Source organism: Gossypium arboreum, chromosome 9 (genome assembly GCF_025698485.1).
Source record: "Gossypium arboreum isolate Shixiya-1 chromosome 9, ASM2569848v2, whole genome shotgun sequence".
Taxonomy (NCBI): domain Eukaryota; kingdom Viridiplantae; phylum Streptophyta; class Magnoliopsida; order Malvales; family Malvaceae; genus Gossypium; species Gossypium arboreum.
This window is the reverse complement of record NC_069078.1, coordinates 25,815,307-25,839,290: the sequence shown is the minus strand read 5'-3', so window position 1 is coordinate 25,839,290 and position 23,984 is coordinate 25,815,307. Positions and strand designations below refer to the sequence as shown.

The following is a 23,984-nucleotide window of genomic DNA, read 5'->3' as shown; positions in this document are numbered from 1 at the left end:
TTTTAATTTCTGATTCTATATTCATCATGTAACTACTCTATTAAAATTCTTTTACTTGCTCAATTTAAGAAATTCAGCTATTAAATTTTTTTGCTTGCTCAATTTAAGAAACTAGGTCTTGAAAGTGTATTTTTGACACTGAAAAATTGAGTTGTTATAAAAATCATTATGTGTCTTATTTATTTATTTTAAATATAAATTAAGAACACATAATGATTTATTAATCAAGCTTATAAAATTAAAAATTTCAGGTTTGGGAAAGTAATAATCTTCTTTTATATATATATATATATATATATATATATATATATATAATTCCTAGAACCATCCATAACTCCTTCCTAATATTTAAATATTAAGGGTCCGTTTGGAAGTCAGGAAAACATTTTCTGGAAAATGTTTTCCTGGTTTTACGGTGTTTGGAAGCTTGAAGGGAAAATGTTTTACTAGACAAGGGTAAAATGGCTTTCAATTTTGGGAAAATGACTTACTGATTTCATTTCTATAAGACATTTTCCATTTCCTCTTCATCCAGGTAAGCCTTTTTTTCTTCCGTTCTTCAACTTTAAGCTTTCTTTTTCTTCCATTCTTCAACTTTTTCCATCTCCTTCTTCATCCAGGTAATCTTCTTCTTCTTCCATTCTTCAAATCTCTTCCATTTTTCCTTAGTCCGTCGCATATCTTCTCTTCTCAAGCAAATTTTACACGCTGCTGTTTCATTTCCTATCTTCCCCTTTTTCTCAGGATCTCATTCCTCTTTGCAAGGTATGGCATCTTTTTTAATTCTACTTTTTCATTTTGTTTTGGTGATTGGTTTTGTGATGTGGGGTTGTGGTTTTGGTGCAGGAACTGATATCAGTCGACTGATATCACTGGTGTCAAGAAGCAAGGCTTCCCTTGCCTTAAAGGTATGCATCAATGCATGCCATTCATGAACCCTAAAATACTAAAAACTTCTTTAGCGTAATTATTTATTAAATTTAGAAGTGCAAATTGATTTGATTCTACTAATTTGATTCAGAAATGTTTACCAAGTAAAATTAAATAACCATTGGATTGATAAAGTTGTTAAGATGGTGATGTCAATGTACAAGTCTCCTCTTCTGGTTAAGCAACTAGACTTTTCCTATTGGATAAAAGAGAAAAAGAATAGGTAGGCGAAAAAGGAATAGTGGAGAATCTTAGTTAATTGTAGAAATGATACTGGTAGATTTAGAGAATGGCAAGTGTTGTCTGCTGTTGTGATATTTAATTGGAAAGGGTAAGTTAGATTTTGTAAGGTTCTTGGGGTTCATGTGCTACTTATGGAAGTTGATGGTGAGAAGGCGATGTGTATGTGGTCATGATTGTCGAGATTATGTATCTAAGACTTGGTGAAGCTTGGAATCATCATTTTGCAATGGTAGCAATGTGAGTATAAGGGTGTAATAACATTCTAATGATCCCTCCTGCAATCAAACAATTTAAAGTGAAAAGACAGAGAGAGGGGCATTTGGGAGTTCTTTGGTTTTATTGAGTCTTATTGCATTTGTTAAAAATTTTCAGTGGTGCACTTTAGTTAGTTCAAATGTTCAATGGCTTCAATATATCTTTTCTTTTCTAGGAATTAGGACATTGAAATGCCTATCATTCTGTTGTGCTAAATTAGTTACGACTCTCATTTCTTGTTTAAAGGTGGGGTCAGTGCATTTTCTTGTGTAATTGTTTTTTTTTTTTTGCAATATATATCAGAATTCTCTGCTGTTAATTTTTTTACCTCCTATACAATCGCTCTTTGACATGGATATAGTTCTTTGCCTGTTTTTAACAAAGTGTTTCCCAACTGCCTGCCTATCTATCTCTTGTTTTGGCTAATTAGTGTTTCTCTTAATGCCCATTGCTGTCATTGCAGAGTATTTTTATTTACAGAGTCATTGTAGAGTATTTTTATTTCTCATAATATGTAAAGAGATTATAGCAATGCCTTTTGGCTACCCTTTTATTCCTCATGACCATTCATCTTGGTTAATTACATAAATTTTACACACTGCTATTTAGTTTCCCATCTTTCTCTCTTTCTCAGGATCTCAATAGTTTCAATACCTGCCCGAAAGCTGAATTTCGCAAGCCCTAGAAGTAGTGTGGTTGGTCCAAATGATGACGGAAGAAGCATGGTAAGCATTCAGTCAGAAAGAAACCGTAGGCATAGCATTGCAGGCTCCTCAATGCATGACAATAAGGGCCAAGGAAGCTCTCCATCGCTTCCAAGTTACATGGTACCGACTGAATCCACAAGAGCTAAGACCAAGTTGCAAAGTCCATTGGGACTAGAAGCAAATGAAACACCTGAGAAGGGACCAATTGCGTCTGCCAAGAAACGCCTTTCTTATCCACCTTCACCAGCTAGGCCAAGACAACACTTACTAATACAGAAGTTGGTGTCATGAATGGAAAGGGCAGTTAGTCATTTTATGTCATAAAAAATATAATATTAAAGAATGCAAGCATCTGTACATGGGTATGGAGAAGTCCAAAATGAGCAAAAACAAAAAAGGGGGGTGAGGGGAAGGAAGCAAGGAGGAGCTATAGTCATTTGATTTCTAAAGTTTTTAATTCATTAATGCCTAAGTGGTTTTTGTTGGGGTATAATTGAGGTATTTTCTATTTAATTAACTTATTTTTTTTATGGCATTTTGCAGTTTAGCTTAGGGTAGTTTTAATCCATATTTCAGGTTGGAGCTTGTTTATAGAGACTTCCAATTACTTCTTATTTTTGGCTTGTTTATTCACCAGAAACTAGGGTTGTAATCAAAGCGAAACTGAGCTTGATAAACTTCGAAATCCACAGCTTAATGTTTGCCTCAAACACGATCCGAGTATCATTTTCAAAGCTTAAGATATGTTTGGTTCTATTAAGCCGGTGACTTAATTCCTGAGCATCATTCCTTTTAAGCTCGAGATATAATGAAACAATTACGATTAAAGTTTGTTTAATCAATCCCACATTCAAACTCAAGTTAAAGCTTACTCATATATATTTAAAAAGTATATACTCTATTAAAATTTAGAAGAGCTATTTGAAATTAAGTATTAAAATATTTAAATTCAACTAGTTAATGTAGCTTAATAATTAAATGAAGTAATTTGCAGACATAAGTATTTCCTTAAAATATAAATTTATTAATATATATATATAATAAACTCAATCAAACAATGAAAAGATAATAAATTCTTAAATTTAAATTACTACACAGACTATTCAAGAAAATATTTTCAAGAAATCTGCCAAATAACAGAAAATATTTTACACAGATTCATCCAAACACCAGAAAAGTAAATTATTTCGAAAAAAGTAAATCATTTTTCAGAAATCATTTTTAAGAAAATATTTTACTGGTAAACAAACGAAGTCTAAGTGTGCTCAAATCCATGTCATGTAGAGGTAAAAGACTAAAATTTTAATCTTTTTTGTAATTTTAAATATCAGGCAGTAGGCATGCTGAGGTAAAGACAGAATGCTTTAAAAGACAAATGATGAATTATCGCTTCCTCTTCAAAAGTGGCTAAAATGAGAAAAAGGATAACATTTTTCAGGTTACAGAAGACACACTCCGACCAATTTTAAATGTTATTTTCATGGGTTATCGTATCGTATTGTATGGATAGTAGAGGTATAGTAGTTGTTAGTAGACAAAGCTTGTGCATTTCGGTACATGCACGTAATTTGGTAGCCTTATTTTGTAAAATGCAATGTCAATAAGCTCAGGCATAAGTGATTAAATTTCATGGAACTCTGGATTTATATCGAACAATGACGATGTCGTTGTTTGTTTACTAATAAGATGATGAGTTTCCAGTATGTTACTTGTCAAATGAAAATGTATGACAAAATAGAAATACAATAGAATTGATAACAATTAACGAATGAAAACGATGATGACAAATAGATAGGCCTTTCCAACTATTGAATATTTATTGTTGTGAAGAGATGAAAGGAACTCTTCTAAACCAAAATGTTCAGAAAGCTTCAGTCTCAAGTCTTGTACGTATGGTTGCTGAGTGATATGATGAACTCTTTTGTTAAATTTGATTTAAAGAATGAAATTATAATGTGAAAGGGCTGCTTTTATAAAAGTTTTGGAAATGTTATCATAATATTTTCTATTTGTACTGATCCTTAGGACGGGCGAAGGATTTTATAGTGGGTATCGTATTTAGTATAGGCTTTTTTTTTTCTTTCAAGTTTCCTCAAGATTGAAAACGGGATAAGGAAAGAGAATGTCAACTAACCAATCTTATCTAAGATCTTGACACTCAAGAGTGTCAAGTTTCATTTTATATATAAACTCCCATGGGTATTGACTTTAGCCTAATATTTTTACCTTTTTGCACAAGTATCGACATCAATTGGTATAAGTTTAGTTGAATATTTTGACTATTTTTTCTTCCCTTAAAGATGCACGGTAAGAGTGCTTATAGTTAAAGCTTTATATTATATGAAACAAAGAAGAAAAAAATAGACAATATGCTAAACTAAACTTGACACCAATCAATATCGATGATCAAAGTCGACACCAATAAAAGTGAACTAAATAAAGTGGAATTAAACACCTATAGATGTCGAGGTTCTAGGTCAAACTTGTTAAACGAAATTCTCTTTCTTTATCCCTCTTCGATCCCAAAAAATTCAGTAGTTAAAACCTCATATTACACTCAACGCACATGAAACAAAATGCATTCTAGAAAATAAACAGCATGAAAATAAGCTTTCTCAAATGAAAAAAATAATTTCCTATATCGAAGTAAAAAAAGAAAAGGTTAAGCCGAGAATGAATGGGATAACTAGGTATAAATAAAGTAAAAAACTGGACTTTAATTTCTTTATATTATTCCATTTCTCAATCATTTCTTTAATCACATTATACTATAATAATACACCAGCTGCTTTAATCTGTTCATATAATGCCCATAATAGGATGCCAATCAAAGTGTCGCTAACCAAGCTTTTGAGAAGACGTTGAACCCAGCCATTAGACTCAGTTTCAGAGGGAGTCTTCCCTGCAAGGTCTCTGAACCGTAGGTTCCCTTGGTCCGACACTAACGCATATATAACACCATTCATGTGCCCCTTTCCGATCACCCCCACCACTGTTTTACACTTGTTCACTGCTTTACTCCGTTTAAGAGACCACGCAAGATACTGAAAATGCAGCACCGTAATTATTCACAAATGACCAATCATATTCGTATGCTTTTCGCAAACTGCAGATTTAGGAGTTATATATTTGCTGTGATTTTACTGTCATATATGAATACATGTTTATTCGTTTTGTTTTTCAATCACTGATCTAAGGCATTCCATCTTCAGAGATTTTTTTGCTTGTATAAATTAAGAATACTTACAGTGTCTCGCTCATGTACAAGAGGCTGAAGAAGTGAGGGATATGAAAAGCTTAAATTCTCATAAAGCTGAAAGGTATCATTTTCGTAGTTTTGTTCCTGCATTGCAATATGGTATATAAAAAATTTAGGATTTTTTCACTTTCAGAGAGACTTCACACACACACACACATATATTCTTTTGAATTCTCGTACTTCTCTTCCGTAAGTGCATATATTACTTATGCCTCATGTTGCATAACCCACTTTGCAGTTCCCTACAACTACATGAACTTGTTTCCTATTCATCATCTAAAAATAAAATATCTTCTAAACTATACTTCATGTTTAATAACAGAGTCTTGCGGTCTTTGATTTAGAAAATAGGAACCAACAACCTTTTAGAGTCTAAATTACAAAGTCTTTCAATACTACACTAAATTATAGCTTTGATCTTAAATGTTGATATCCAGTCACACCCTATCATCTACGGGATAAATTTTAATCCATCCTAATCAGCTTATTGTTCTCATCCGGGCTCTGGGTCTCTTTTGTAACTTTTCAGTCCATTAGTATCCAATGCAACTTTTATCAGCACTCATAAATACTATTTCCGTAATTTATATGTTGATAATGAAGAGTGTATTGAAAAGTAGAAGACAGATCTCAACCCTCTAATTATCAAATTATTTCTTCCCCTTTGCAACAATATGCATATATAGACAATTAAATCCAAATTCAATAATGAAACAACGGGCAAAGTCTATGCGAAAATATAAACAGGTAAGGGAAAAACCAAGAGATCATTTTTGGATATATCAGATGATGGTGATGTTATCCCTCGAATGACTGAGAGCACTAGACTAACTTTCTCACTCCACTTCAGAGAATTCCAAGCCCTCTCAAGCTGTCAAAAACGTCACCGAATTAAACAACTTCTTCATTTTATGCATAAAAGGGATACAGTTTAGCCTTCATCAGTCCTAAAAACAATTGGTACAATAGCTTCCGAAAATAAAGCTTATTCAACTCAGCATTTCTGGACCATATGGGGGAAACTAAAATGTGTATACCGTAATCTCAATCGGGCGATCCCCCAAAACTATTTGTGCACCAACTTCCTCAGATGCTTTGCGAGCAGCTCGGAACTGCCGAAGCAATAAAAATGTCAATTATTTTTGGAAAAAGAGGAAAATCTGATGATTAATTTATGTGAAGTCGAAAACCTCATCTCCAAAAGGACGGTTGAGATCAGATGATAGTTTTGAAGAGAAAAGCGCCAAAAGTAGTCGCAATGCCAGAGCAGTTTGACCCCCTATCATTTAAGTGAGCAAACAAAGAAGAAATTGGTAAGCCCTTTCACTAGCACGTCCAAAGATGTGCAAAAGACATTAAAGCCTGCTTACCCAAGTTTATGCTACGACCAACGGCACCAAAAAACCCAGTCCCACTCAAAGAAAACATATTTGATCGTAATTGTTCCCCATTTTCAACATCACTGGATATGTACATGATCCCAGCTCTGAAAATGAACTCTGCAGTAATGAAAGTCAAGACATGGAATGAAGAATTGATGTTATCCTAGTTCTTTATTCAGTAATCTATCAAAATCCATCAAGTTTCTAGAAGTAGAAATTTCGATTTGAGGAAAACCCTTCAAATATTTGACAAATGTTCTAGGAAAGATTCACACAGGTTTCTCCAACTAACCTGTTTAGAGATATATTTTTTTCATGTATGAGTCAATGAATTCAACGAGGAATAAGATAAAAGAAAAAGTATTTCAATCAATTCCAGTTAGTTTAGATATTCTACATTTGTAGGAAATCGGATTGAGAACTCGAATTCAAACAAAAACCCTACAAAATAGAGAACAATTCAGAACTCGCCTGCTTCTGCAGAGTTCGACCACCACATTGTCAGGCCTGACAGCCGTGACAACACGCTCGACATCGGAGGCTGATTCGGGCGAAATGTGAGTTGTACCCAACAGCCATATTGCCTCTGGTTCAACGAACTCGGTCCTCCAGGCAGGAACAGGGCCGAACTGCCGCTTCTCGACCAACACCAACGTCCCATTCTCCGCCAAGTCCACTAGCTGAGGATAAGTTCGTCCGATTTTGGCGGTGGATTCTGCTAAAATATCTGCTCTGAAATCGAAGTCTGGTGGTGGCGCTTTGATGGAGACCTTGAAGGGTTTGACATGCTTTGTGGATAGGAAGTTTGGATTCGCGGAGAATATTGGAAAGTTTGATTTGAGAAGAGCGTCCATGGATGGGAGAAAAATAATTTGAATGAATGAAAGCAGAAAAGTGTGATTCTGACTTTAAGCTCAAAAACTACGTAGTCCCAGTTTGTGTTCCAGGTTTGGATAAGAAGATTAACTACCAGTTAACCACTACACAATTTTTTTTTTTTATTTCCTTTCTTGTTGCCGGTCTTTTTCATTTTGTGAACTTCATTTCTTAAACTTCCGGATGAGCTTTATCATGAGGTTTATTTAAAATAAAAATATATATTAACTTAAAACATTAACAGCACGATTGATTTACTGGAATAAAATAATGTTATAATGAAATAATTATTCTTTGATAATAAAATAAAGTTGTAATAAAATTGAATAAGCATAATAGCGATTTGGTTGGATGAAATGAAATGATTATTATAAGAGTATTCATGCATTTGATTGAGAAAAGTAGATATACAATAATAATAATAATAATAATACTCGATTGATGAATATATTCTTTAATAAATTAAATTATGTTTTTATTTTTGTAAAAAATATTAAAAATCAAAAGTGTTAAATCTTTGAAATGACAAATATCTTGTTTAATTATTTTTGTTTTTGTTTTTGTTTTTTTAACATCTAATTCAATTATATTTTAATATACTTTATTTTATACTATTATTTTGTATTTGCACATAACTTTATGTTTTATAAATTGAAGACTCAATTATACCGCTTAAATACATTTACCAAATATCCAACATTATATCCCATTATGGTAACATTATATTTTTACTTAATAACATCGCTAGTATTGTCAAAGAGTGTTACTATCAAAATAAAAATATTATTAAAGAAGTAGTACCAACATAACCTAACAATCATCTTAGCATCCATCTTAACATAACAAACCATGATCGGCTTTCAAAAGTCAAATTACAGTAGAAAACTCATTTACACATATACAAAAAGTGACAATATTAGTATTACATACTTTCATGTCAATATATCAACCTACAATTACATACAAAAAGTTATATTACTTCATAACCACACCTAATTACATATACAAAAAGTGATATTAGTTCACCACTGGACCCAACCCATTAACACATACAAAAAGTGACAACCCTCTATGGCATACAAAAATTTATATTCATCCACCACAACAACCACATCTTTAATGGGTAGAAATAAACTTTTTCACCCATGCTAATCGCATAAAAGGTGGTAGACCTAGGAAAACGAGCATTTATGTTGGATTATCAGGAAATTTGATTAATGAATTAGCTCGCTCATCATCTGTTAAACCTTTTATTTCATCTAAAGATATATAGAGAGTCTGTACATTTTCTTGAATGATCATTTTTGATTTCTCTTGAATGAGTATTTCGGAGGCAATACTCCTACTTAATTCAAGGCCATCTGTCATAATATTATCCCCTAATAACGTGGTAGAATTGATAAGTGAAGTAGAAGAAATTGGTTCACTAACCTTAGAACCCTTCTTATTCTTCTTTGAAAATGTAGAATCAACTTTGTTTGGATTAGACAATTACGATTGTGTAGCCAAGATATCTATCTCATCTAAGGAAACATCAACTTTGCATTCATTTCCATTGCTTCCTTCTTCAAGATTCCTTTTATTAGGAACATCCTCATCATGTTATTCTTCTAAAATATCAACAGTTGTTTGAGCATATTTCCCTATGGCTCGATCTTTTGCGTATATGGAAGTAAGTTGCACATAATAAGGGAAACTTCTAGTTCTAAATTGTTTGGTTTCTTTATGACTCTATAAAAAAAACTTCATAAGCATTATATACTATATGGATGCAACAACACATTTTCAGTGAAATCAAAATAGTAGTTCTGGGACCACAAATTCGAGCTGGAAAGAAAATTTATTTTAATATTATTGCATGGTCTGCATTCTGATAGGAATGTCATATGAAAAATCTGATAAGAAAATTTTACTGATTATGTATAAAATGAAAAAGTTGAGTTCTATTAGCTAAAAGGATCAATTAGCTATGGAATTCAAAATAAGAGGCCCTTATATGGTAATTAGACCATTAAAGAAAAGTTAATAGATATTTTTGATGAATCATCCAAGGAAAATTCGATAAAGGTAAGGACTAAATTGGAAAGTGGAGAAATTAATAGATAATAAATAATTAAATAGAAATAATATCATTATATATCATCTTCATCCCCAAGTTCTATGGAAACCCTAAAAGAGAGAAAGGAAACTAATCAAGCTTAATTAGTATGCTTTCTTATCCAATTTTTAGTAATTTTCATATTTTTTAGATCGGGATAGTCTAATCTATCAATTTTGGGGATTAATTTGAAAATTTATCAAAGTACAGAAATTTTTCCATGGATGAATATGCTGAAATTTTAAAATTTATGGTAGAAAATGAAAGGTTGTTGATAGATAAACAACTTTTACAAAGTGAATTTTGATGAAAATATGATTTAGGGATTAAATTGTAAAAATGTAAAAGTTATGGAACATTTTTGAATTTTGTGAAATACATGAGTTGTAATTAGGCTTGGAATAAGGATAAAATTGCATGAATTTCAATTTTCGAGCCTAGGGACAAAATCATCATTTGTGAAAAGTATAGGGGCAAAATAGTAATTTTGCCTAGGATGTGAATTGAATTAAATTGAGTATGAAATGTTAAATTCATTTATAGAGATCCTGAAAGACCTAATACTAAGTTGGATAGAGGAAAGTAAAAAGTTTCGGATTAGTAGATTTCGTGTACGAACAAGTATCGAGGTAAGTTCGTGTCACTAAATTGTGTACATTTATATGTTTGAATTAAATGTTGTAAATGTGAATTGTATAATAATCATGTATGTAAAATTGATTGAATATCTGGTAATGCCTGATAAATGTCAAATCCCGTTTGAATAAATGAAAGCCGATGGATACAGGATTTCCTATATTGGTTGTGGTCCAGCATATGTTTCGGCCACACCATAGCTTGAAAAAGCATCTCGTTATTAGTCCTCTCAAGCTTCCCGCTATATGATTTAGCGAGTTTCCCATTATAGCTCTTCGGAGCGTCCCGATAGGTTGTGATCCTACATTTGTTATGGACACACCTTAGCTCTTATGAGCATTCCGATTAAAGGCTCTTCATGAACTTTCCGTTAAATTAGCTATTTGTGAGCTTCCTATAGTGCTCACTTGAACTTCTTGATATTGGCTATCTGAAACTTTTTGATATGGTTCTTTGTGAGCTTTCCGATTATGGCTCTTATGAGCTTCCCATTATATAGTCCGGTAACCTTCCTGATAGGCTCTTTATGAGCTTCCTGAAATGGCTCTGTGTGAGCTTCCCATTACAAGGCTCGAGAGTGTGCTTCCCGATTATGTGCCCTAATTGGGTACCCTTAGAAATGAATTTACGAATTATAGTAGTGTACACTAAAGTGTACTATATGAGTGTATTCATCGAAATTTCTAATAAATTCAATGGGTAAAGTTCTGACATGGATCAACTGAATTTGAAATGATTTGTCATCAAAGTGTACATGTAATATGGAATAATATTATGGAAAGCATATGAATAAGAATGACATTAAATGATGAGCTCATCCATGTTCTTGGTATTATGAGAATTACTTGACTAACATGATTTGGTAAAGTTATATTATAGGCTATAAGCCAAATTGTTTGGATGCATTATTGTATGCTTATCTTAAATGTAAATATATGGTAAGTTAAATTCCTATTATATGATCTTACTAAGCATTAAATGCTTACTAGGTTTTATTTTCTCTATTTTATAGTGCTCAGAAGGTCGTAAAGGTTGGAGATCAGTCGTAGTATCATCACACTATCCTCTAGCTTGTTTTGGTATAAATAGAAAACTTACTTTTACATAATGGCATGTATAAGCTAATTTTACCAATAATGATATGTAAATGGATGTTTGTAATCTAGCCATTGGAATGGCTAGTAATGATACCTTTTTGGTATGATAATACGAAGTTATATCATGTTTAATACATACATGTATAAGGTTTGGTTAAATTGAATTAGAGTAAAATATATATCATCATAAGAAGAGAAGGTAAGCTTGATCATATGAATATGTGATACTATTTCATACATATTAATGATATTTCCTTGATTTATATGACTTGAATTGGTTGAAAAATATATGCAAATGTTTTTGTAGGTTGAAGGTTAAATTTGGGTGAGAAATAGGGCTAGAAAATGGCCTTATTTTGTCCACACGGGTAGAAACACGGGCGTGTATCTTGACCGTGTGTGACACACGTCCTGGCACATGGGCATGTGGTTTGGCTATGTGTCCTCTGCATCCTAAAATTGTGAAACAGAATGCTTAGAATTAGGCATACAGGCAGAGACACGGGCATGTGTCTCAGCCGTGTGTGATACACGGCCTCGAACACGGGCGTGTGTCTTGGCTGTGTGAATCCTGCACTTAATTTTTAAAAATTAAATTGAGCACATGGCTTAACACACGAGTGTGTGGTTGGTTGTGTGATACAAGTCAGAGACTTATACGGTAAAGACATGGGCTGGTACACGGCGTGTGCCTCATATCGAATGCCCACACGGCCTAAGACATGGGCATGTCATCTGGCCGTATGAGCCACATGGCCTACAAACATTGGCCTTCTAAAAATTTTTAAAATTTTGCGAAAAATTTTTTGAGTCTATAATTTAGTCTCGACTTAATTCTAATGTTTAAATTGGGCCTTGAGGGTCCATTCAAGGGACAATATAATTAGTTTCAGATATGAAAAGTAAATGAAATGAATTATATGAAATTACTTTGTAAACTCCGGTAATGCTCCGTAACCTTGTTCTGATAATGGATACGGTTTAGGGGTGTTACATTTATTGGTATCAGAGATACGGTTTAGTTGATTCTCAGACTAACGTAGTAAATATGAGTTTAGCTATACATGCCATTATATATAATTTTTGATAGTGTGATATCTTCTGACCATTTTAAAATGTGTTTTTCATATAGTAATGTCATCCAACCAAGCTAGAGTTGAATTCAAGGAAGTTGAGAGCAATGCTCCAGCTTCAATTCAAAGAGCTGCATCTAGTAGTAGAAGGCCCGAATCTGAAGGCCAATGTGAGGAGGCAAAAGAAGCCTTCTTCCAAATGATGAATAAGTGGTTTACAGAATTCATAAGGACAAATCCTGCTGTACAACAACCTCCCCCTCCTGTTCCTCAATCGGTTCCTGAGATGCCATAAGGTGCTGAACCTGTTAGAACTAGTAAGCCTCTTGTGGATAAAATTCGTAAATATGGGGCTGAAGAATTTAGGGCTACTGCTAAAGATGATCCGAAGAGGGCTGAGTTTTGGTTGGAAAATACCATTAGGGTTATAGATGAATTATCATGTACACCCGCTGAGTGTTTGAAATGTGCAGTTTCTTTATTAAAAGACACAACCTACCATTTGTGGAATACTTTGATTTCTGTTGTACCGAAAGAACATGTTACATGGGAATTCTTCCAGACTGAATTAAGAAAGAAGTATATTAGTCAGAGATTTCTAGATTAGAAAAAGAAAGAATTTTTAGAGCTGAAACAGGGAAACTTTACTGTATCTGAATATGAGCGGGAATTTCTTCGGCTAAGCAAGTACGCTAGAGAATGGGTCCCGATTGAAGTTGATATGTGAAAATGTTTTGAAGAGGGCTTAAATGAAGATACTAAGCTGTTGATTGGAATTCTTGAATTAAGGGAATTTGTGGTACTGGCTGATCGAACACACAAAGCCGAGGAATTAAGTAAAGAAAAGAAATAAGCAAAGAGAGAAGCTCGAGTATCTAGTAAAATTTTTATGGGCAAGTCACAATAATCTACTTCAAAGAAATAAAAAAAGTACCATGATCGTTCTACCACCTTTACGGGATATTCTGGGAATGAGCGAGGCTTTCAACATTCTAACTCGAGATCTTTGTCTCCATCTATAATAAGTGTGGGAAGTGTTGGTAACCCCAAATTGAAATGTAAATATTAAAACAAATTTCATTTTGGGGAATGCCATTTGAGAAGTTGAGCATGTTATAGATGTGTTTCTCTTGACCATTTCCTTAAAGATTTCCTGAAAAGGATTTAAAAAGATACTAATCAAACTTAAAAGCTGAGTAATCCCGCCTCGAGAGGCAGACCACCCCGTCACCTTGGCAATGTCAGTGGTAGCTGAAGTACTACAAGGGTTTCAATAGTTAAATCTGAAGCACGAGCACAAGCAAGGACATATGCTATTTGTGCTAGAGAAGATACTTCTACACCAGATGTCATTACTGGTATATTTTCTCCTATTGATACTGATATTACTGCTTTGATTGATCTAGGTTCTAGACATTCATACATATGCACAATTTTAGTTTCTGTTAAAAATTTACCTGTTGAATTTACTAAATTTATGGTTAAAGTCTCAAATCCCCTAGGCCAGTATGTTATGGTAGATAAAATTTGTAAAAACTGTTCGTTGATAGTAAAGGGTTATTACTTTTTGGCTGATCTAATGTTATTTCCCTTTGTTGAATTTGATGTGATTTTGGGAATGGATTGGCTAACCCAACATGATGCAGTGGTGAATTGTAAACAGAAATACATTGTGTTAAAGTGTCAGAATAGTAAGTTACTTCACGTTGAATCTGATAAACTAGATAGGTTATCTACTATAATTTCAGCTACATCAGCACAAAAATATGTCAGAAAAGGGTATGAAGCTTATCTTGCATATGTGTTGGATACTAAAATATCTGAGTCGAAGATTTAGTCAGTGTTAGTTGTTTGTGAATTTCCTGGTGTATTTCCAGAGGAATTACCTAGTTTACCACTAGTTAGAGTAGTCGAATTCTCTATAGACCTTGTTCCGGGGACAACACCGATATCTATAGCACCTTATAGAATGACTCCTACTGAATTGAAAGAGTTGAAAACACAGTTGCAAGAATTAATTGACAGAGGCTTTGCTCGACCCAGTTTTTAACCTTGGGGTGCACCAGTTCTATTTGTAAAGAAGAAGGATGGATCATTGAGATTGTGTATAGATTACAGACAATTAAACAAAGTCACAATAAAGAACAAGTATCCATTGCCTCGAATTGGTGATCTATTTGACTAGTTAAAAGGTACCACTGTATTTTCAAAGATTGATCTCTGTTCTGGTTACTATCAGCTACGGGTAAAAGATTCAGATGTTCCGAAGACAGCTTTCAGAACCAAGTACAGACATTATGAGTTTCTTGGGATGCCATTTGGATTGACAAATGCACCTGCAGTATTTATAGATTTAATGAGCAGAATCTTCAGACCATATTTAGACAGGTTTGTGGTGGTATTTATTGATGACATCCTGGTATATTCCCGAGATGAAATGAGCATGCCATGTAACACCCCAAACCCGTGACCGTCACCGGATTTGACCACGAGGTGTTACCGGGCTTACTTTACTTATTCCTCTCTTGGAAATTTTTTTTTTTTTTGTTTTCCTATTTCTGTTCTAGGCAGGTTAGTTAACTGCATCACTGCCACCTTAAAAATCATATCTCGAGTTCCAGAACTCGAAAACCAAATCCGTAAATTTTCCCCGAATTTAGACTCATATATCCATCCATGGATTTATTTCTAGAATTTTTGGTCGGGCCAATTGATACAGTTTATTAGTTAAAGTCACCCCTGTTTCAGGGTTCGACTATACTGACCTTTGCGCATTACGACCTAGATATCATCTCGTACAGAGCTCTAATGCTCATGCCGTTTGTTTCTAATGAAACTAGACTCAAAGGGGAATCTATGCATATAAGGTATGACTTCTAATTGTTTCTGGATAATTTATGGTAAATTTTCAAATTCGAAACAGAGGATCCAGAAACTGTTCTGGCCCTGTCTCACGAAATCTTGAATATCTCTCAAAATACAGCTCATATGGTCGTTTCGTTTCATCCATATGAAAATAGACCCATCAAGCTTCAGTACATAATTTTCTTAGCAATTAATTCCACTTCTACTATTTTTGGTGATTTTCGATCTCATATCACTGCTGCTGTCCGCAACAGTTACGGCAGAGACTATGCCAATTTCATGAATCTTTCCTTGGCCTTACTAATCATTCATCATACATGGCACAACTATGGCCACCTTATCAAAATTAAGGTTTCTAAGACCCGTGGCTATAGGTTCTAGCATCCCACTCAAGCGACCACATAGGCCATTTTCACATGGCTTAAAGTTTACAACCCAAAATTCAACAAAACAAAATAGCCTATACATGCCAAACGTTCTCCTAGTTCAACTACGAAGACAATACCAAAAGATTTCCAGCCGGTGTGATGACTTCAACGACGGTTCCGAGCACCCAAACGAGGCGAATCCAAGGGACCTAAAATGGGTGACAAGAAAACACCGAGTGAGTTTATAACTCGAGAAGTCATAAGCATTCCACGACCATCCATTACTAAAATTATCATAAAATGAAATAATGAAACAAGGCCAAGTGTTCCACCATACCGAACTATACCGTAGTTCCTTAGACCTTCGGATCAATCTCATACCAAGTCATACATTTATATTTCATATACCATTTAATAGGATATTTGAAGCAATTTCCATACATCATTTCATTTCATAACAATCATGCAATTGAAATCATCACATAGATTTAAAACTTACCAACTCAACCCCGAGCATGAACATAGCATCTATTAGCCATGAACTCAATGTGCTTACTCTTTCCGCTGTCCAAACTCAACTCGATAAAATCACACCTCCATATAAATATTCAATCGATAGAACATACATATTAAATTCGCACACGTAGTGTAATAAACGATCTCGCACACTTAGTGCCATGCGATTTAAGCTCGCACACATAGTGCCATATAATTTAAGTTTGCACACTTAGTGCCATATAATTTAAGTTCGCACACTTAGTGCCATATAATTTAAGTTCGCACACTTAGTGCCATACCTTCAAGCCCGCACACTTAGTACCAATCTTGTCACCGTGCCCATTTATTGCCCGCACTTAGTGCCGAGACCAAACGCTCTACATAAGTTACTACTTTTATACATTCAGCAATGTCATCATTCCATACACACATTTTATATACACACCATCTCATTAAACACAATTTGCATGGATATTATGACCATTTAAATCAATACCGAATACATGCTTAATGACTTACCTCGGATGTTGTCGAGCGTCTTCAACGGCTATTCAATTACTTTTTCTTTCCCTTGTCCAACTTTGACCCTTTAAGCTCTTGAGCTAAATCAAACAAATTTACTTCTCAATCAAACACACACATACGGCAACCATATACATTTCAGAAACCAATTCATTCGTATCATTTGTCCATACACTAGCTTTTAACACATTCGGCCACTAGGGCAACCTATTTAACTTTTAAGATTCATTTCTAATTTTAGTTAAACAATGCGAATGCCATTAACTACTAATGCCACACACACACATATGCATAAAATTAACCCATACATGACCTATAGCTCATTCGGTCATTCATCTTTCAAGCCTATCAAAGCTTCATATCACACTTCCTTGGCGAATACACATATAAGCACAATTTAGCATTTTATTTATTTCATGATACATTCGGCCTTGGCATAATTTCATTAAAAGTCCTATTAGCCACTTCACCCTTCAATTATATCATCTACTTAACATTTCATACTTATCATGCTAGCGAATATTGTTTAATCAAGTTCAACATCCTCATATCGGCATTAGCATCCAAACAACCTATTTGAACATTTAACTAATTCAAGCTTCACCCATCCACACTTATTCATTTAACATAAAGAAAATAAATCAACCCCTTCACTATCAACCATGGCCGAATGCTTCATGGGTTTAAGGTAGATTCAAGAAAGGAACTCATAATTATTAAGATGTAAGCAACTACCCTTGTTCATCTAGATTTAGTATGAAACAACACTATCACCCTTATCAATCACCATAGCGAAAACCTTACTCATTCCAATATCAAAATTTCCACATTGGCTACAAAAATAGCTTGATATCTCACCCAAGATCAACTAAAATTTCAAGAACTAGTCTAGACTACTTACCTCATTATCACCCTAGGATGGCGAATACTCCCCCCCCTTCATCCACTTTTCATTTCGGTCAAGAAGAAACAAAGGAATGAAGCTTTGTTTCTATCACCCCCTTTTTTTTTCTTTTCTATTTCTTTTATTATTTCCTTTCTTTTACATAAAATAATGACCACTTCATGGAAATTTACCACATATTGTAATATATGCTCCATCATGGCCGCCACTATGCATAAGAAAAGGTGTATTTGACATGCAAAACCATTATTTTCACTACATGGTTTAATAGGTCCTTATAGATTAACCTATCACATTTCTACAATGTTTCATATAAGTCCATTTTAATAAATTCACATAGAAATGATCAAATTAATGCATGAAACTTTCATACATGCATTTACTAACATCATAAACATAGAATATAACAATTAATTATTTATAAGACTCGGTTTCGTGGTCCCGAAACCACTTTCCGACTAGGGTCAATTTAGAATGTCACAACTCTCCCCATCAAAGAAATTTTCGTCCGAAAATCTTACCGAATAACAGCTCGGTATCGCTCTTTCATAGAGTCCTCAAGTTCCCAAGTGGCTTCTTCAATTACGTGTTTATGCCACAACACCTTCACTAATGGGATTTTCTTATTACGCAGCTCTTTTACTTAGCATCGAATGCGAACCGCTCTTCTTCATATCTCAAATTAGGTTTGAACCTCGACCTCGCATTTGAGTAATTATGTGTGTTGGGTCGACCTATATCGTCAAGCATCGAGACATGGAAAACGTTGTGAATCTTTTCAAGCTCAGGGGGTAAAATTAATCGGTACGCTACTGGTCCAACTCGTTCGGATACTTCATACAGACCGATGAATCTCGGACTCAATTTGCCCTTACGGCCAAATCTAAGCACTTTCTTCCAGGGTGAGACCTTGAGAAATACCTTGTCTCCAACACGATATTCAATGTCTTTTCTTCTAAAATCCGCATCGACTTTTGGCGATCCGGCGACTTTCAAACTTTCACGAATTATTGAACTTTCGCTCGGCATCCTTAATCAAATCAACCGAAGATTTTACTTTCACTAAGTTCATCGAGAATAATGGGGTGCGGCATTTACGACCGTATAAAGCCTCGTAAGGCGCCATCTTAATACTTGATTGAAAACTATTGTTGTAAGCGAATTCAATCAAAGGTAAATACCGTTCCCATGAACCATTAAACTCAAGGATGCAACATCTCAACATATCCTCGAGGATTTGAATTATCCGTTCGGATTGACCATCGGTTTGGGGATGAAAAGCAGTGCTAAAATGCAGTTTGGTACCCAAAGCCTCTTGCAATTTCTTCCAAAATCGCGATGTAAATCTTGGGTCTCTATCCGATACGATAGAAATAGGTACCCCATGCAATCGAACAATTTGGGAGACGTATAATTCTGCCAACTTATCGAGCGAAAAATCCGTGCGGACAGGGATAAAATGAGCAGACTTGGTCAGTCTATCAACAATGACCCAAACCGAGTCTTTCTTATTCTGAGTCAATGGTAACCCAGACACAAAGTCCATTGTTACTCGATCCCATTTCCATTCGGGTATCATAATCGGCTGAAGTAATCCCGATGGCACTTGATGTTCCGCTTTCACTTGTTGACATATCAGACACCTTGAAACAAATTCAGAAATGTCTCGTTTCATACCGAGCCACCAAAATTGGCGTTTGGGTTATTGTACATTTTAGTACTACCCGGTGGATTGACATTCGACTACTATGAGCCTCGCTCAAAATCATCGAAACAAGTTCCGAATTCCTTGGAATACATAATCGTCCCTTGAACGTCAAGCAATCATTTTCGTCAATCTGAAATTCCGATTCTTCATTCGAAACACATTCGTCTCGCTTAGTGACCAATTCAGCGTTGACCTTCTGAGACTCAAGTATTTGATGAATCAACAACGGTTTGACCTCTAATTCGACTACTAGCACCTCCTCGGGTGAAATGGATAGGTGAGCATCCATCGCTCTCAAAGCAAACAGTGCTTTACGACTTAAAGCATCGGCCACTACGTTGGCCTTTCCCGGATGATAGTCAATGATGAGTTCATAGTCTTTCAACAACTCAAGCCAACGTCTTTGTCGCAGGTTTAAATCTCTCTGAGTCATCAAATATTTTAGACTCTTGTAGTCCGAATAAATATGACACCTTTCTCCAAACAAGTAATGCCACCATATTTTCAAGACGAACACTATGGCTGCTAGTTCAAGATCATGGGTCGGATGATTTTTCTCATGTGGCTTTAATTGTCTCGACACGTAAGCCACAACTCGACCTTCTTGCATCAACACACAACCTAACCCAAGCAAGGATGTGTCACTGTATATGACAAGCTCTTTCTGGGACTCGGTTGTACTAATCTTGGGGCCTCGGTTAAACAGGTTTTTAGTCGATCCAAACTTTCTTGACAGCGTTCTGACCACTCGAACTTAACATCTTTTTGGAGTAGTTTCGTCATCGGTGCAGCTATCATCGAAAAACCTTTCACAAATCGTCAATAGTATCCGCAAGCCCCAAAAGCTCCTAACCTCGGTAACATTCCTTGGAGGTTTCCAATCGACTATGGTCGAAATTTTGTTCGGGTCCACCACGACACCGATCACGGACACCACGTGCCCCAAAAAGCTAACCTCTTTCAACCAAAATTCACATTCTTGAACTTTGCGTATAACTTCTTATCTCGTAAGATTTGCAACACTAGCCTCGGTGTTCAAAGATGTTCGGTTTCATCTCTCGAATAGACCAAAATGTCATCGATAAATACAACTACGAACCGATCCAAGTATGGCTGAAAATTCCATTCATTAAATCCATAAATACCGAGGGCATTAGTAAGCCCAAACGGCATCACCAAGAATTCGTAGTGACCGTACCTCGTTCTAAAAGCGGTCTTGGGTATGTCCGATTCTCGGACCCTCAACCGATAGTACCCGACCTCAAATCTATCTTTGAAAACACCGAGGCTCCTTTAATTGATCAAACAAATCGTCAATTCGTGGCAGCGGATATTTGTTCTTTATCGTCACTTTATTCAACGGCGATAGTCGATGCACAATCTCATAGTTCCATCCTTCTTCTTCACAAACAATCTTGGTGCGCCCATGGAGAAAAACTCGGTCGAGCGAAACCTCTATCCGTCAATTCTTGCAATTGAACCTTCAATTCCTTTAATTCCGTTAATGCCATACGATACGAGGCTATTGAGATCGGTGTAGTACCCGGTACAACTTCGATGCCGAATTCCACTTCTCGAACCGGTGGCAATCCCGGTAACTCCTCAGGAAAAACATCGAATACTCACAAACCACTGGTACCGATTCGAGTTTCCTTTCCGTCTCTTTACTTTCAAACACATATGCAAGGTATGTTTCACACCCTTTTCACATATCTCCGGCGGTCATAGAAGATATTATCGCGGCACTCCTTTTAAATCGATGACTCGACTCGGACTACCTCATCATTTGCACTCCTCAAATCCATGGTTTTCCTTTTGCGATCCACCACTGCATCATGTACGGTCACCAATCCATACCAAGAATAACATCGAATTCATCAAATGGTAGAAGCATCGGATCGGTGGAAAGCAGGATTCTCGAATTATTAGGGGCATCTCTTACACACTTTATCAACGAGTGCGTATTGACCCAAAGGGTTTGACACTCGAATTACGAACTCGATGACTCAGCGGTGAGAGTCTTCTTTGGATGCTAAGGTTTCACATACATATGAATGAGTAGAGCGGGGTCAATCAATGCAATCACACTAGTATCAAAGAGAGTAAAAGTACCGGTGATAACGTCGGGGAGGATGCCTCCTTTAGTGCGCGGATGGCATATGCTCTAGCGAGAGCACGGGTCTCGGATCGAACAGTAGTGTCGAGGCTCCTCTCGATTACCACCCCTACCTCCTGAAATTCTCGGTGGTCTACCCCTAGTCGTCGTTCCACTAGGTCTTACACCTTGCATCTTATTCTTCTCATCTAGCTCGTGCAATCTCTAATGAAGTGGTCCTTGAACCGCATCCATAACAGCCCTATTAATGGACTTACCCCAACATTCACCTAGGTGTTGTCTTCCACATTGGGGGCATTCAGGTCTCTCTTGACGATTATTGCCCACACTAGCTACCAAGTAGCTCGAGTCCGTCAATGGTCGGGCTCGATGGAAATTCCATGATCGCCCTCGACTTATTAGTGTCCTCCCTGAACTTCTTTACCACCGAGAACGGAGCTTTACTCGCCGATCTCTTACGATAACCTCTTGCTTCAAATTCAGCCTTCTTCTTCTCCTTTCCGAGTTCTTCCGTCTTGCAGGCTCGTTCGACTAGTGTTACGAACTCCTTTATCTCCAAAATACCCACTAGCAGCTTTAAATCTTCATTCAATCCTTCTTCAAATCTTTTGCACATAGCAACCTTATCAGCCACACACTCCCGAGCATACCGACTAAGTCTTACGAACTCATGTTCAGTATTCAGATCTGATCATCCGGCCTTGCTTGAGTTCCAAGAATTCCTTACGCTTCGATCGATGAACAGTTGACTAATGTATTTCTTTCGAAATTCGATTGAAAGAAATCCCAAGTAACTCGTTCGTTTGGGACTATGGAAATTAAAGTCCTCCACCAATAGTAAGCTGAGTCTCACAACAAGGATATAGCACACTTAAGACATTCATCGGTGTGCATGACAGTTCATCTAACACTTGAATGGTGTTATCGAGCGAACTTCGGCCTTTTCGGCGTCATCAATAACTTCGACCTTGAACTCCTCAGCCCGCTTCCTAATCAGGTCTGGTGGTTTACTCACCTCACAGGATCGATAATTGAAGGCATTACGGGCTCTTGGGGTGGAGTATTTAAATTCGGGAATGGTTGGACAGTAGGGTTGATTCGGGCATATTCGCGACCCACTCATTCATCATAGTGAAGAAGGCTTGTTTCGCCCTTCATTTTGATTGTTCGCGGATGACCGAGGTTCAACAGGTGGCGTCCCTTGCGCGGGAGCAGCCGCTACACTTTCAACGTCATCCGCCAAGGGTCTCTCTACCCCGGGTTCCTTTTGCTAATCAAAACAAAAATTTCAACCGTCAGAAGTCATCACATTTTTAAGCACTAACAATTTGGCATGTATAGCTAGACTCACACGCACTATGGTAGTCCTAGAATCGACTAAACCATAGCTCTGATACCAATAAAATGTAACACCCCAAACCCGTGACCGTCACCGGATTTGACCACGAGGTGTTACCGGGCTTACTTTACTTATTCCTCTCTTGGAAAATTATTATTATTTTTTTTTGTTTTCCTATTTCTGTTCCAGGCAGGCTAGTTAACTGTGTCACTGCCACCTTAAAAATCATATCTCGAGTTCCAGAACTCGAAAACCAAATCTGTAAATTTTCCCCGAATTTAGACTCATATATCCATCCATGGATTTATTTCTAGAATTTTTGGTCAGGCCAATTGGTACAGTTTATTAGTTAAAGTCACCCCTGTTTCAGGGTTCGACTATACTGACCTTTGCGTATTACGACCTGGATATCATATCGTACAGAGCTCTAATGCTCATGCCGTTTGTTTCTAATGAAACTAGACTCAAAGGGGAATATATGCATATAAGGCATGACTTCTAATTGTTTCTGGATGATTTATGGTAAATTTTCAAAGTCGAAACAGAGGATCCAGAAACTGTTCTGGACCTGTCTCACGAAATCTTGAATATCTCTCAAAATACAGCTCATATGGTCGTTTCGTTTCATCCATATGAAAATAGACCCATCAAGCTTCAGTACATAATTTTCTTAGCAATTAATTCCACTTCTACTATTTTTGGTGATTTTTCGATCTCATATCACTGCTGCTGTCCGCAACAGTTACTGGCGATGAACTATGCCAATTTCATGAATCTTTCCTTGGCCTTACTAATCATTCATCATACATGGCACAACTATGGCCACCTTATCAAAATTAAGGTTTCTAAGACCCGTGGCTATAGGTTCTAGCATCCCACTCAAACGACCACATAGGCCATTTTCACATGGCTTAAAGTTTACAACCCAAAATTCAACAAAACAAAATAGCCTATACATGCCAAACGTTCTCCTAGTTCAACTACGAAGACAATACCAAAAGATTTCCAGCGGTGTGATGACTTCAACGACGGTTCCGAGCACCCAAACGAGACGAATCCAAGGGACCTAAAATGGGTGACAAGAAAACACCGAGTGAGTTTATAACTC

The 23,984-nt window shown here is 36.1% G+C and overlaps 1 protein-coding gene and 1 long non-coding RNA gene across 7 annotated transcripts; one reads left to right on the top strand and one right to left on the bottom strand.

Annotated features, from left to right (window-relative positions):
* Positions 1-332: 332 nt before the first annotated feature.
* Positions 333-2,845, top strand: LOC128280874 (uncharacterized). Of its 2 annotated transcripts, XR_008271070.1 has the most exons (4): positions 333-535; positions 621-765; positions 847-908; positions 2,063-2,845. It is a non-coding gene; the product is annotated as an uncharacterized LOC128280874 (long non-coding RNA). The 2 variants fall into 2 exon arrangements; XR_008271069.1 differs by lacking the exon at positions 333-535 and having other exon boundaries at positions 540-765.
* Positions 2,846-4,797: 1,952 nt separating this feature from the next.
* Positions 4,798-7,835, bottom strand: LOC108450514 (uncharacterized). 5 transcript variants are annotated; one of them, XM_053018727.1, is made up of 7 exons: positions 7,217-7,835; positions 6,765-6,891; positions 6,585-6,673; positions 6,432-6,506; positions 6,155-6,265; positions 5,383-5,478; positions 4,798-5,179 (listed from the first exon to the last, which is right to left on the bottom strand). In XM_053018727.1, exons 1-7 carry the CDS (start codon positions 7,628-7,630, stop codon positions 4,904-4,906), a joined length of 1,188 nt encoding a protein of 395 aa, XP_052874687.1. In that variant the 5' UTR covers positions 7,631-7,835; the 3' UTR covers positions 4,798-4,903. The 5 variants fall into 5 exon arrangements, with proteins under 5 accessions (XP_052874687.1, XP_017603664.1, XP_052874686.1 ...); XM_017748175.2 differs by having other exon boundaries at positions 6,765-6,880; positions 7,248-7,834; XM_053018726.1 differs by having other exon boundaries at positions 6,227-6,265; positions 6,765-6,880; positions 7,248-7,834.
* Between the last annotated feature and the right edge of the window lie 16,149 nt (positions 7,836-23,984).